The 14,821-nt window shown below is 33.9% G+C and overlaps 1 protein-coding gene across 1 annotated transcript in view; it reads right to left on the bottom strand.

The window, feature by feature from the left end:
* Positions 1 to 14,821, bottom strand: part of LOC143240900 (ATPase family AAA domain-containing protein 2-like) — a 76,511-nt gene that overhangs the window by 35,584 nt on the left and 26,106 nt on the right. The window contains exons 8-10 of the mRNA XM_076484144.1: positions 10,343 to 10,454; positions 6,009 to 6,150; positions 4,336 to 4,484 (exon numbers count right to left, since the gene is read on the bottom strand). Of these exons, the coding sequence (XP_076340259.1) occupies positions 4,336 to 4,484; positions 6,009 to 6,150; positions 10,343 to 10,454 (403 nt within the window). The remainder of the gene's footprint in view (positions 1 to 4,335; positions 4,485 to 6,008; positions 6,151 to 10,342; positions 10,455 to 14,821) is intronic.

The raw sequence follows: 14,821 nt of genomic DNA, 5'->3' as shown, positions 1-14,821 counted from the left end.
ACAGACCTAATTCATTGAATTGCACCTGAATGCAAAAGCTAAAAGAAGCAATGGCAGAATGTCTGTTCTAAAAAAGTATGGCCCACTGAGGAAGGAAAAGAAAAACCAGGTGGGATGCTTTTGTAAGGAACGAAGTTTCAAAGCATATAGTAAAGACAGTTGGAAACAGTGGAGGTGCAAAGAAGGTTCATGAGACTGTGTGTAAGCTCTGAACTGGAGAAGTGCATAAAGCCCAGGTGCAGAGTTGAAATCCTTGATGATGAATGGGGTCCAGCATCTTTTAGGCCAAGGTCCTTGCAGACCCACAGATCAGTGACCCATAGTCGAGTTTCAATCGAATAAAAGCACAATATATCTTTAGCATAGAACAATGATCTGCTCCCCAAGTGGTGGAGGAGAGGACATGGAGCATGTTCAGTTCTCTTGTACATTTGACCCATAGTTGCTTAATGTGTGGTGGTATAAACGTCAGCTTACAGTCAAAGATAAGCCTCAAGAACTTTGTCTTGGGGACAACAGGCAGTAGAACTTCACTGATACAGAGTTCTGGATAAAGGTGAATACTCCCTTTGCGGGCAAAAGTGAACGCAAATGGTTTCAGAGACAGAGAAATTAAAGCTGTTTGCTGTGGTCCATTTCAGTAAACAATTCCAAGCAGCCTGTAGCTGCTGCTCAATATACCTCACATTCGATGACTGGCATGAGAAGTGAAAGTCTTCGACATAGAGCACATTTGAAACAGTAAGTGGGAGTCGTTCAGTGATAGCATTAATCTTTATAATGACACTCAAAACACAGCTATGAGGGACTCCAAGTTCCTGTAGAAGAGAATGGGTTAAAAACAAAGAGTTGAATAGCAAGAGAAGCTGTAGATAGATGGTGCAGCATTTCATAGTATACATCATCAAGTCCGACCAACGTAGGTCCAGGTTTGAGTTCCACCAGTGTAAAAACACAATTATAGTTATAGAGACAATCAGCTCCAGGAATGAGGTGATCGCTGTGCCCAAGTCTTGATGGCCAAGAAGGTGGAGGAAGAAGCAGAAGTGCTAAATACCTGGCAAAAGTTTTCACCAAGAGTATCAGCAATGCTCCAGGTATCAGCTTCTTCCTGGCCATCAGAGAGCAAAATTGAGAGGGTGACAGTATTATATTGCCTACTGACCTTTCAGATCTTGTCCCATATGACTTTGGAACTGGTGGTAGAATATATGCTGATTGTGAACTTAATCCAAGAGTCTTCCTGGCTTTGATGTCTTACCCACCGAGCATGTGCATGGGCCTGCTGGAAAGCAAAGCAGTGCGAGAGTGTGAGATATTTACGGAAAGTATCCCAGGCCCGTTTTTGAGCCTTCCATGCCATGTGGAAGGCAGGATTCCACCACTGACAAGGTTAATGTGGAAAATGTGTTGAGGTTTAGGAATACACTGAGCAGCTGCCTGTATAATACAGTCAGTTACTTCTGCCACGCAGTTGTCTGTTGATGGCTTAGAGATGACAGCAGGATCAAGTTCTGCAAGAGCAGTGAAAGAGGACCAGTTTGCTTGATCCAGCTTCCACTGGGGCACAGACAGATCTGTCTGCACTCTCACTGCAGTAGTGGAACAAAGTGCAACAGTATACATGGGAGATGAAGTAATGGACGGCAACTTTCGAGCCTCAGGGCGAGTAATGTTTTGAACTGTTTTCAAACGCTGCACCTCCTTTACTTCTAACCATTTAGGGTAAGAACGAATGTATGATGGGTGAGAGCCATTGCAACTGATGCAATGAGGGTTCATCCCACACTCAGGCATTGGAGTCCTTGCCACTGCAATGAGCACACATCAAGGAACCATAACATGATGTCTTCAAGTGACTGAACTGCTGACACTGGAAACATCCAAGAGGGTTTGGAATGTATGGCCGTATCCTGCAATTTAGACAGTCGGCTCTGATGGTGGCAGGTGGACATGGTGACATGTCAGAATGAAAACATTGTTTGGCATTCTAATTTCTTCTTTGCGAATGGAGATACACCTCACTACAGAAACGCCGTAAGTGGAAAATCCAGCAAGAATCTCAGGGATGTTCTTTAAAACCCTCTCAACAATAACTCCTCTTGATGAATTCAAAGTAGCATGAAGTGTAACCTCAATAGGTATATCCCCAATTGCCTTTTAATGCAAGAGGAGTTTAGTGTGTTGAGATGTGGATGTTTCCACCAACATGTGACCAGAGCAAAGCTTCTTTACTGATTTTGGAGAGACAGCAAGTCCTTCTAGTCCCGTCTGAAAGAAAAAGGAAGACATCTGTCCTAAAGGTTTGTCTGAAAGAGAATGTAGTATGAGAAAATAAGGTACAACAACAGGTGTTATAGATGTTGATGATTGCTGCTCAGAATCTTCAAGACGTGGTTGTTTACCTATGGACTATTTTTCACTATTTAAAGTTTTTATTTGGAGGATCCACAATAAAAAGAATATTTGGGTGCCCACTGACCCCACCCACCATGGAGCCCTACAAGAGAATGCACTACAATGCCAAACAAAGACACTGCAGCAATGCCAGGGTTTCGCAAGCACTATACCAAAACACCAGCATCAGATACAATGTCCACAACACCTGTTGAGAATATCCAACACTGGTACTTGGTTGACCCTAGCCCAAGTGGACCAGTCAATTGACCCAAGGCTGCCCGTCTACAGGAATTCAAGGCCAAAGTGATGTGTTAGGGTTGGACCCATTAACCACCAGAATCTTCTCCTCCCCTTTGAAAATCACCATGCACAGCAAACACATGGGTGGATGTTTAGATCCCAGAGGAGGTAAACTGAAAAAACAGAACCTTCCCTGAGAGATCCCCTCACCACATACAGGAATCCACGCTGAGGGGAAAGCCACGGAATCTTTGATTTCCTGGTTTCATAATTTGATCAAAGTTGTATCAAACATTGAAATAATTGGTAGGGAAGAGTAGAGCTTAACAAGTTAATTTATCATGTATGAATGATGTTTATATTAATTAATATGGTGAAAAACTAATTGCTTGATCAAAATGAATGTTTTCAACTGTTCCATCGACCATTTAATTGGTAATTACAAATCACATCAGTCATCATATTAATAATCAATTAACAGAACAAGGTTTTTTGTCTATTACTATTTTCAGTTATTTCAACATCTCACGCATACTGGTTTATTATTAAGCACAAAAAAATAAAAATATAATGAGGTATGTGTGCTCTGCCACACTAATGTGCAGAGGACTGTAAAAGAGCAGGGGTCATCAACGATAAAGTTAATTTTTCAAGCATCTCGGGGCAAGATAAGGTTATTATTAGAGGAAACTATTGGGACAGTGAGTTGCTTCTGATACACGTGGCAGAAAGCAATGGCAATCAAACAGCTCCCCTTATTTCTCTTCAGCAAATCTTATAAAATACTTTAAAATCTAAAATTAAAAAGTGAATTATTCTATTTAACTATTTATACTTTTTTTTACTGTAGACTTGCAACTCCAAGTGAGAAAATCATTTTAAAGTTGTTGTTTTTTTAAATAACAAAGGTGAATAATTCTACATATCCCTAATTTTTGCAGAAATGTTTATGACTAAGAAAAATGGTACTTTTATAGCATAAAAAAGATAGACAGAGGGCTTAAGCTCTGCCAAATTTTAGTTTTTCCTTCACTTACATTTATTCAGATTTAATGATTTGGAAGGGGTTTCATGACTCAAGGGTCTAGAGGTTTAATTCTCACTGTTGCTAAACTCGTTCACTTTGTTATGGTAAAGCAACTAAGGTTTTTGCCACTAACTTTAAACTGCTGAATTGTAAAAAGGCAACTGAATAGCAGAACCATAATACCAGCATTTTTGTTTTTCTTCTTGTACATACCATGGTTTGAGGAATACTGTCCTAACAGATTAATCAAATATAACCAACAGATGGGGCCATCAATTAATTAATTACTAAATACCAACAATCTCAAAGCTCTAGTCAAGAGCACATAGCTGCCAACTCATGTTCACTAAGTATTGGGATTTGTCTATCTTTCTCTTATTGTCCACACATAGCTCAAAAGGGCAGTGATATTTGTTAACCAACAGACCTCACCCAGTTCACATAGTCTTTCAATCATTACCTACTTACACTCAAAAACTAAACTATGGTAACAAGAAATTATACACTAAAGTTCTTAAAATTTTGATCAGTTTATGCTCCAATTCCATATCACATACTGTGACAAGTTATTCTAATACAAAATTTTCAAACTATTAGTTTAAAGCTAACAAACAAAACATACTCAACAGGTTTAATTCCAAAAGTATTTTTTAAATCTTGAAACTTACTTGATCAAACAATAATCGAAGCTGTCGTTCTGACTCTCCAACCCACTTGCTCAAACAATCTGCCCCTTTTCTCATAAAAAAGCCAACACGTTTATCTCCTTGACTACATTCATTTGCTAAAGCTCTAGCTAGTAAAGTTTTTCCTGTTCCTACAATAAAAAAAATTATTGAACTAATGTTAAAACTATACTTCAATATGAAATTAAAAATAATGTAAAGCTAAAAACTCCATATCTGAAACATTACTATTTCCTGTAATATAAATAGCTTCATCTGCAAAAGTTCTATCACAATCCCAAAAATTTGTTCCTGAAAAAATAAAGAAAAAAAGCATATAGAAAATATTTTCATTGTAGAATAAAATACTATAAATTTACTTTTCTTTCACATAAATGGCAAACTAGCAGTATTACATTTACCAGATATTTCAGCTTCCTGTCATAATTGTATGTGTAGAAATCAGTGTGATATATAACTTTTAAAACAATACTCATATAATACCATTACATAAAATTAAACTTTATTTGCAAATATGTTGACATCTTAACTCTACCTAATATTGGTATTTCAGGTCACAACAATTTTTTAAATTCAAATGTATTTTAGAATCAATATTTCTACTCTAACAGTTAATTTAGTATGATTGAAAAAAAAGGAAAATATTTTCCAGATTTCCTTTCTGTGCAGTTTTAAGAAACGTTACCCATAACAATGCATTTATCATATAATTTTAGAACTTTTCTTCCAATTCTAAAAGAAACACTTGAATCTGCTTTAACACTATTGTCTCTTGAGAATATTTATCCATCTTGTTCCTCTTGCCGAAAGTCTCCTTTTGTTTTAATAGTTTTTACACTTATAGCTCTTTCTTTGCCTTCACCCCTCTATGGTGTTGGAATGAATGGACAGAATAATTATTAATGAAGATCAACTTTCAACATAGATAAAGACAATGTCCAAGTAAAATGGACACAGCAAATTATAAAAAATTTACATCAGTGTAAAGTGAACAAAACATTTATGATTTTGTGCACAGAAAAAAAAAACTAATACCTATACAATAAACAAACAAATTCTAATGGGAAATTAAAACCACAAGATTTAATTTGTGTAGTTCCGTTGGATGTTTTTTTCTTCCTCCCCATTCTTGAAAATGTTTATGTTAAATTATTACAAGTATCTGAAAGATACAGAATTTATTTCTTCTGGGATTACATATTCAATAAATCTGTCGGGGAACAGAAGAGATTTTTCTCCAACATACAATTCATTGCATATTTTACAAGAAAATATATAAATATTTATTATGCATTTAACTTCTGCATCTAATGATCAACTCAAATATACCAATTTGCCACAATAGATTGTTAATGAAGGTCAAAATACTTCCCGTCTTTACAAAATAGAAATCCTTCCTGCAGCTAATGATTCTTTTTTTTTTTACCATAAATATAAAGAATCCTTAATATTTAGTTCAAAACTTAAGTTATAAATTAATCATGACACAAGATGAATATCATGACCATAAGTTCTTTTTCTTTTTTTAATTGTAAGTTATTTCAAAGTTAGACCTAACTAGACTAAACCATCTCTTTATAATCGGCCTCAGGCATTTCAATAAAACTGATTCTTTGTATAACTGTGCTCTTTACTCAAATACAAGAAATACTTACCAGGTGGTCCATGAAAAAGTACTCCCCTAGGAGGGGAAATCTTAAATTTTTCAAATACTTCTGAATACATCAAAGGGAAAAGAACCATCTCTTTCAAAGCCTGAATATGGCTGTCTAGACCTCCAATACTTTCAAAAAATACCTACAGAGAAACAACATATGCCATTTTTTTTTTCATTAACATATTACAGATGAAACATCTGAAATGTTATTGCTCTGTGAATTTTTTTTTTGTCAATATCAAATATTGCATGTTTAAATTAGAAAGTGGCAACCACAATATGATGTATTACCAACTAGTAAAGATAACAGGTGGCTGAATGCATAATTTCTGTATGGAGTAACATCAAACATTATACTTACAATTCCCAAAGTTACTTTAAAAATAAACTAACAAAGAAAAATGAAACAATTTCATTAATATAACCAATATTTAGGATAATAAATCCACAAAATAAAATCTACATTCCTAGTATGAGAAAAATTTTCTCAGTCTCACTTAAAGCTCAGGTTCCTACATACAAAACATTACTTTTCAAATTAAAAGCAATCTTGCCAATTTCTGCTGGTTCATCTCTGCATTTTTTCAATGATTCCAAGACGAGTGATTATTCATCAATATACAACTCTTGAAGTTTTTCCTGTCTTTTCTTTTAATACCCAATCTTTCAAGTTTTGTTTGAGTTTGATTTACCCAAGAAAAATATAAAAAACACCACCTTATGGACTTTCATAACATCTTAAATTCCAAAGTATCTTATGCAGGTAAAGAGTTAAAAAAACATACAAAAAACAACTAAAAACTAATGAACAGTAGTAATAAGTAAAGTGAACCGATTAAACAAAACCAATGGAAATTGAGAAACACATTCTGTTTACCCTATAAATATAACTTTGGATGTTTCTACCAGTCAGTTTCTGTGAAGCTATGCATAGCAATGTTTACTTTAAGTCCACATTTATCAAGTATATTTTTTACAAAATTTTGCAAGCTTTTATTGCCATCAAATTAGAAATGATGGTTGAAAGCTTAAGAAGGTAGAAAATAGCCCCTACTTATTTATTATAAATATGTATGGTTTTGAAAGATGCTTTGAAATTTTGGATAGATGGTTGGGGTTACTGTTGTGGATTGGAAAAATTTACTGATATCTAAGTAAGTGGAGAAGTTTGAACTTTGAAACTTTATATTTAACTCTATAGCTATTTATAAATTTTATTAACAATCCTTAAGCATTTTAGATGCTATACTATTGAAACTATACAAACTAAAAGAGTCAACATTATGACAATAAAGTGAAGACATATTTTAAAATATTTTCCTATGAAATTAAGAAACTAAATTTTAAAAACATAAAAGTTTGAATTATAATCTACATTTTGATACTAGTTTTGAGATACACTGATCATAACCAGGTTTAATAAAATTGTGAGTGTCAATAAGCTTAGTTCATAGGGTTAATGAAGAAGAAACCAATCTTGTATAAAGCACTTGAGGCACTTTCACAGAAAAAAGATTTATTACATCTAAAGAGGAGTTTTATGATATTCTTAAAAATATATGACTTCACTGATTTAAAGAAAACTGTACAATCATTAGATGAATTATTTAATGTTTCACTGACAGAACTAGGCATGCTACCCTTCTAACTATCTGAATTCAACTGTTGATAGAACAAGTGCCAAAGACTTCATATCTCAGTATCAAATTATTAAACTACACTATTCAACAATTAACAAGAAACCTAACAGTTCATTAAAATAATTGAAATGAATACTAACTGATAAGACCCTAAAACTATAAAATTAAATTGAACATTATTCTAGTAATAAGCAGTTAGCAGCAGTTTCTCTAATAATTTCACAGCCAATACAAACAATATGCGAAGCATAAGTAACAAAATAACCATATACAGGTTTACACTATGAAAGAAAACAGAAACTGAATAATTTAATACAGCTATATCTTTGGAGAGAAAAATACATGAACTTTTAAGAATAATAGAATTACATGTTAAAAATACAATACAAGGGTATCCAAATATAAAATTCAATACTTTCACTACCTGAGATAACAACAAAAACAGAATTTAATACCAATAACAGGCTTATAATTTGGTTTTTCTTGTTTCTTTGATGAACAAACTGTTACTGAAAATTGATATCTACAAATGCTACAAGAGTTGTTTTATTCCATAACTCCAAAAAACTCTTCAATTGTTACAAAGAGTTATTTTCCAACAGGATGGAATATCACCCCACTTTGCTCGAACTGTTAGCGTTTTTAAATCAAACTTTTCCAGAGTACTGGATTCCTCAAAGAGAACTTATGAAATAGCCCACTTATTAATCCATTTTAACTCCTTTAAATTTTCATCTCTGGGGCTTTTTGAAAACAAAAGCCTACCATAATAAACCAAAAGACCTTGAAGAATTGAAATGTTGGATTTGTAATGCTATCTTATCAACCCCTCCTGTTTTGTTGGAAAATATGTTCTCAGAATTTGAATCCAGAATCAGTTGAACTATAGTGAATGACAAAAGACATGTAGAAGCTCATTAAATTATTAAAACTAACTTACAATACTACTTACTACCTGTGTTTATATTAAAAAACTTATCTCTAAACAACAGTCATTCATTTTCAAACACTGTATGTAAATGCAACAAAATCCTAAGAAATGCCATATTTAATCAATAACAATTTTTATCAAACTTTACAAATACAATAAACATTCATTTTTTCTTTAAATATGGTATTCAATCAAATGTATACTAAATTAAAACTAAATACAGCAATCATGCCAAAACAACAACTATGTTGAGATATTCATTTTTCTCAGTAAGTTTGTTTGTCAGGTATCTTTCTGTAACTGTGAATTCCACAATACATGTAAAATTTGACTACTAGCAAATTACTTACAGAACTAAATATTAAACTATGATGCCAGTTTGTTTCATTCTTAGAGTGGGTTATACACTTTACATTAAATGAGAAAAGGTTTTTCACAAAGAAAAATGAAAATTTGAGCTAAACCACTAACATTCATGTGTAGATACAATATAAACACAAGTCTTTTTAACATAATCAACTTCTTTTCCTCACTTATTCAATATACCCAACTTTTTTACACTATAAAGATTAAGCAGTAGGTTACTTATTACAGTCCAAAACCTGTGGAATACACAAGTATAATTTTTTCCAATATAAAGTAAAATGTTTTAAAAAACAGGTACTTTAATGCAGTTTCTTGGGTATTATTCATTAGTCTAATAACAAGTTTCTAAATTATAGTTAATTTTCCTGTTTCAAGTGTATTCAAGAACTGATAGGTGGTAGCAGAAAAATAGTACTATATTTATTACATTTTCTCCTTTATTCTATTTAACTATATTTGAACACAGAAATTAACTATACAATACAAAACTACACCATATAATTCACAAAACAATGTACTAAGTATGACTTAGCAACTTGTATATAGAATAAGCGCTCATTAAAATTATGATAATCTACATGATATTAACTTATGGATGTTATACACTTTAAAGTTTAAAGTTCTTTGGATAATATCATTATCTAAATGTGCACAGGTTCAGTCCAGTGGATCAAATCTGTACTGGAAAAGGAATGTTGACTGTAATTCTTAATGTGTATCTTACATTAAATGTAGCAAGATTATAGTTGAATGTACAAGTCTGTTGTACCTTAACAGACAGATGGATCACACATCTGTGAATTAACGAGTCATACTCTAAGTCACAGTTGAAGGTAATGCTCGTTGAAGAGTAAAAACATTTCTGTATATCCTACAGTCTGTTTTATTACATTTACATACATTTCAGAGCATCCAACATGCACATAGACAAGTTTTTTTCAATATTCATGTACACTGTATGTGGTGTTTACTTTCCTTTCCCACATCTAAATCAGCAGTGTAGAGTAAAGTGAATGAATCATACATGACATTAAATACATAATACTATGTTGAATGGTGTCCTGTAAAGGTTTTAAGCACACTCTGAGCCCTAACCACACGCAACAGACAAGTTACAAACTTCAGTTACGAAATGGGTATCACACCTTCACTGTACTCCTACTACTAATAATATATCCTCTTTATTGTTATGATACCTTTGTTATTACTTACACAGTTGTCCTTTTAATAATGATATTTTAAGTAAAATGTAACAGTATAAAGATAACATTATATTAGCATGCTTGACATCATTCAAGTAATTATAAACATTTGCTATTGATGAAAATTCATTAATAACAATAATAAGGGTGGAAAGAATAAGTTTAAAACGCTTTATATCGCAAAATTACTCACAGATTTATCAATTTCCATTGGATCAATGTCTGCTAAACTAGTTCCAATCTTCGCTCTATCTCTTAACACACCTTTACTTAAATCTTCTTCTGCAAAATTCATTGGTAAACATCTGTAACAAAGAAAAATGTTCAAACATACAAACAACTTATTAGGATGTGTGCAAAAATAAAATTCTAACTTGCACTGTTCATCATCACAGTTGTTTTCAATGTACAGATTAAAGCAACAGTTCTTAAACTGGTACCTGTACAACCAGGTGGTATGCAAAATATCATAAAATAATAATTAAGTTAGATTTTAACTAACTACTTTAACAAATAGATCATTTTATATTAATGATTTTCAATATAAATATTTCGTGACTCTTTTTATCCAGTTCACGTGCCGATACACATTTCTTTTCATTTAAAAAAATATAAGAATGTTTCACATCAAATCATGTATCAGAAGTACATTATTAGATCAATGGTCTAGTTAGGGATAAGAAACACACTAGATGAGCTCTCTGAACACGAGTTTGGTCAATTTGACCAACTACACTACCTCTTTGTACTCATTTTAAAAAGTCTACAGATTTGACACTTCAAACTTTAAATATTGTCTGTATATTTTTACAAAATATGATAGTCTTTCAGTTAAAATTATAAGCCTTTCACATATAAAAATACTTTTTAATGAAGTATTTTTAATAAATTAAAATATATATCTGTCCACAAATATACAGAATATTTGTTTTGAATAGCTACATGCAGTGATTTTTCATGTTAAGATTAAAAATACTTTTTCTCATCTCAAAAAACCTCAAATTTCCTTTGAGTAATCCCTAAAACCTAATAAACAAGTTTTTGGTTTGTTTTTTTTGTAGTAAAACTTTATATATTAACTTATTTCCTCTACAGTATCTCAAAATGGGATCAATCAATTTGACCAACCTTATAACCATCAAAACAAAAATCAAAATATTTTTTATTTTCTTTCTGGAATGACTTCAAATTATAACAAACTACAGTTCTTTATCCCAGGTAACTTTAACCTCCTGACACTATACATCTATTTATAAATAAATTTTATTGTTTTATTGCCTTTTGAACTAACCACTAATCATGCCATTATAAGTTTTAAATAGGTGGGTGTGGCAGGAAGGTCCGACTTTCTATTCAATAGTTTTGTAACCAAACAAACCTGAAGGCTATAAAAATTATGGTTTGTCTGAGCAATGATTATTTTTATAGTGAGTAATGTATTATTAAATTTATACTTTTTGAAGAGATAGCTAATAAAATAGAAAAGATGTATAGAGAAAATGTCTCATGTACATCATACTAGTGAAAAACAAGATTTAAAAATATTGCTTTGTATAATAAAAAATTTAAAACTTATATAGAATTAGAATATCGGTTATTAACTAAGATTTTATGATATACTAATTGATATAACGTTGATTGATTGATTGATTTAGTGTTTTACGACACAAAGCAGCTAGGCTATCTGTCCCAAACCTCCGGTAAAAAGGTAAAAATAAAGTAAATGTAGTAAAATACATAAAAGGAAATGAAGGTAAAACAAAAAAGTATAAAACCAATGTTGACACCTAGTCTACAACGTTAAAAGCAGAGTAAGAGGAGTTGTAAAGGACTTTCTGTAGCATAATGGTAATGATCATAACCCACCAGGAAGACTAACAGGTAAGTTCAAGAACCACCGTCAGTCACCTGAAGTTGGCCTTTCCAGTCCTGGTTTCGGGTCATGTATCATAGCAGCCATTATCAAAATGTAAAAGAATAGAAGTTTTAAAAGACACATATCATAATAATGAATAGCCAAATGTCCAGTAAAAAGATAAAAGTCAAGTAAATGGAGTAAAATTTGTAAAAGTAAATGAAGGGAAAAACAAAACAGCAATTAAAACAGAAAATGGCGTAAAAATCAATGCTGACATTCAGTCTACAAAGTTGTAAAGGACTACCTGTAGCAGAATGGTAATGATCATAACTCGCCAGGAAGACTAACAGGTAAGAATAAGAACCACTGTCAGTCACCTGAAGTTGGTCTTTCCAGTCCTGGTTCCGGGTTATGTGTCATTATAGCCAGTACGAAAAAATAAAGTAGTAAAAGTGTGAAATGACATGCTGCAAAAGTGTAATTACAGCTCGCCAGGTTGACTAACGAGTAGTTCAAACGGATAGTTCAAACAGCAGCGTTAGTCACCTGAAGTTGGCCTTTCCAGTCCTGGTGTCGAGTTATTTAATGTTCTAGCCATTTTCCAATGTCAAATTGAACGAGAGAATAAAATTGTAAAAAAGGAACCACAATGAAAAAGGTGTAATGAATAAATATGCAACACTTAAATGAGATTAAAAAGATTAATTGCCATTAAAAAATTAAAAACATTATCAAGGTGGACAGTGTCACTATCCCCAATAACACTGTCCAATGTTACAGATAGACCCTGGGAAAAAATATGTTTAAATTATTGTCGTCGTTGAGAATTGTAATGATGCCAAGAAAGTAAAACGTGGCTGATAGTGAGTTGAGTGTCACACAGACTACACATTGGTGCATCAGTTTCAGATAAAAGAAGACAATGAGTTAAAAAACTGTGACCAATGCGTAGTCTAGTTAGAACAACTTCCTCCTTCCGAACTTTACGAAAACTAGATGGCCAAAGTCCAATATAGGGTTTGATTTGAAAAAGCTTGTTGTCCCATTGCTCACTCCAAGTGGACTGCCAGCTGGCATGGAGCCGAGCCTTGAAGACAAGACCATAGTCCATGTATGGAATAGGCACAGAGGTGATAGTGCCGGAGCAGAAAGATTTAGCTGCTGTGTCTGCAAGCTCGTTCCCGCGAATACCAACATGGCCTGGTATCCAGAAAAACTGGATAGAAGTAGCTGTTAATGAGAAATGGGCCAGTCGGTTTTGAATATCAGCGAGAACAGGATGTGAGCCAACATGAAGCGATTCCAGGGCCAGTATAAAACTAAGCAAATCAGTATAAATAGTGCAGTTGGAGTACTGCTCAGCTGCAATATGATCCAGGGCAAGAGATATAACATACAGTTCAGCAGTGAACACAGAAGCTGTAGAGGGGATTCTGCACACAACTGCTGAACCACAGCAAACCATAGCAGAGCCCACTGAATTACCTGATTTGGAACCATCTGTATAAATGGGAACTGAATGAGTGTTCAAAAGATGTTCATTAAATAAAAGACGGTACTTCCAATCTGGAGTATCTGCCTTTTTTAGATGACTGAAAGAAAGGTCACATTTGTAACCTTTACATTGTAAAGGGGATGTAATAAGCCATGGTGGGATGGGCTGACCTGTGGAATCTGCAATGTTATCCAAGGACAGACCCAATTCATCCAATTGCGCCTGGATGCGAAGGCCAAACGGAGCAATGACAGATCATCTGTTCTGAAAAAGTATGGCCCACTGAGGAAGGAAAACACATCCCCAAGTGGGATGCTTTGTTAAGGAACGAAGTTTCGAAGTATATTGTAAAGATAGTTGCAAACGGCGAAGGTGCAGAGAAGGTTCACGAGATTCAACGTATAAGCTTTGAACTGGAGAGGTACAGAAAGCCCCAGTGCAGAGTCGAAGTCCTTGGTGATGAATGGGGTCCAGCATCTTTAAGGCCAAGGGTCTGGCAGAGCCATAGACCATTGATCCATAATCGAGTTTCGATCTAATAAGAGCACGATATACCTTTAACATCGAACATCGTTCTGCTCCCCAACTGGTAGAAGAGAGGACACAGAGGATGTTCAGTGCTCTTGTGCATTTGACCCGAAGCTGCTTTAAGTGTGGTTAAAGGTCAGCTTACGATCAAAGATAAGTCCCAAGAACTTGGTCTCCATGTCCACTGGCAGCAAAACTTCACCGATATGAAGTTCAGGATCAGGGTGGATATCCCGCTGACGGCAAAGTGCATGCATACGGTTTTAGAGAGAGAGAAATTAAAGCCGTTTGCCATAGTCCACTTCAGTACACGATTGAGGGCAGTTTGTAGTTGCCGCTCAATATATCTCATGTTCGATGACTGACATGAGATGTGAAAGTCGTCAACATACAGCCCATTCGCAATAGTAAGAGGGAGTTGTTCAGTGACGGCATTTATCTTTATACTGAAAAGTGTGACACTCAAAACACAGCCTTGGGGGACTCCAAGTTCCTGTACAAAAGAATGGAAAAGTATTGAACCCACACGAATTTGGAATCTCCTATCCATTAAAAAATTTTTAATAAACATGGATAAATGGCCACGTAACCCATATGTATGGAGGTCTCACAAAATGCCATACCTCCATGTTGTGTCGTAAGCCTTCTCAATGTCAAAGAATATTGATACAAGATGTTGGCATTTGAGAAAGGCTTCTCTGATAGATGTTTCAAGATGAATTAGGTGGTCTGTGGTGTAGTGCTGTCGTCGGAACCCACACTGGGTGGGCGAGAGGAGGTTGTTTGATTCG

This window comes from Tachypleus tridentatus, chromosome 13, assembly GCF_004210375.1.
Source record: "Tachypleus tridentatus isolate NWPU-2018 chromosome 13, ASM421037v1, whole genome shotgun sequence".
Classification (NCBI taxonomy): Eukaryota; Metazoa; Arthropoda; class Merostomata; order Xiphosura; family Limulidae; genus Tachypleus; species Tachypleus tridentatus.
This window is presented reverse-complemented; position numbering and strand designations above follow the sequence as displayed.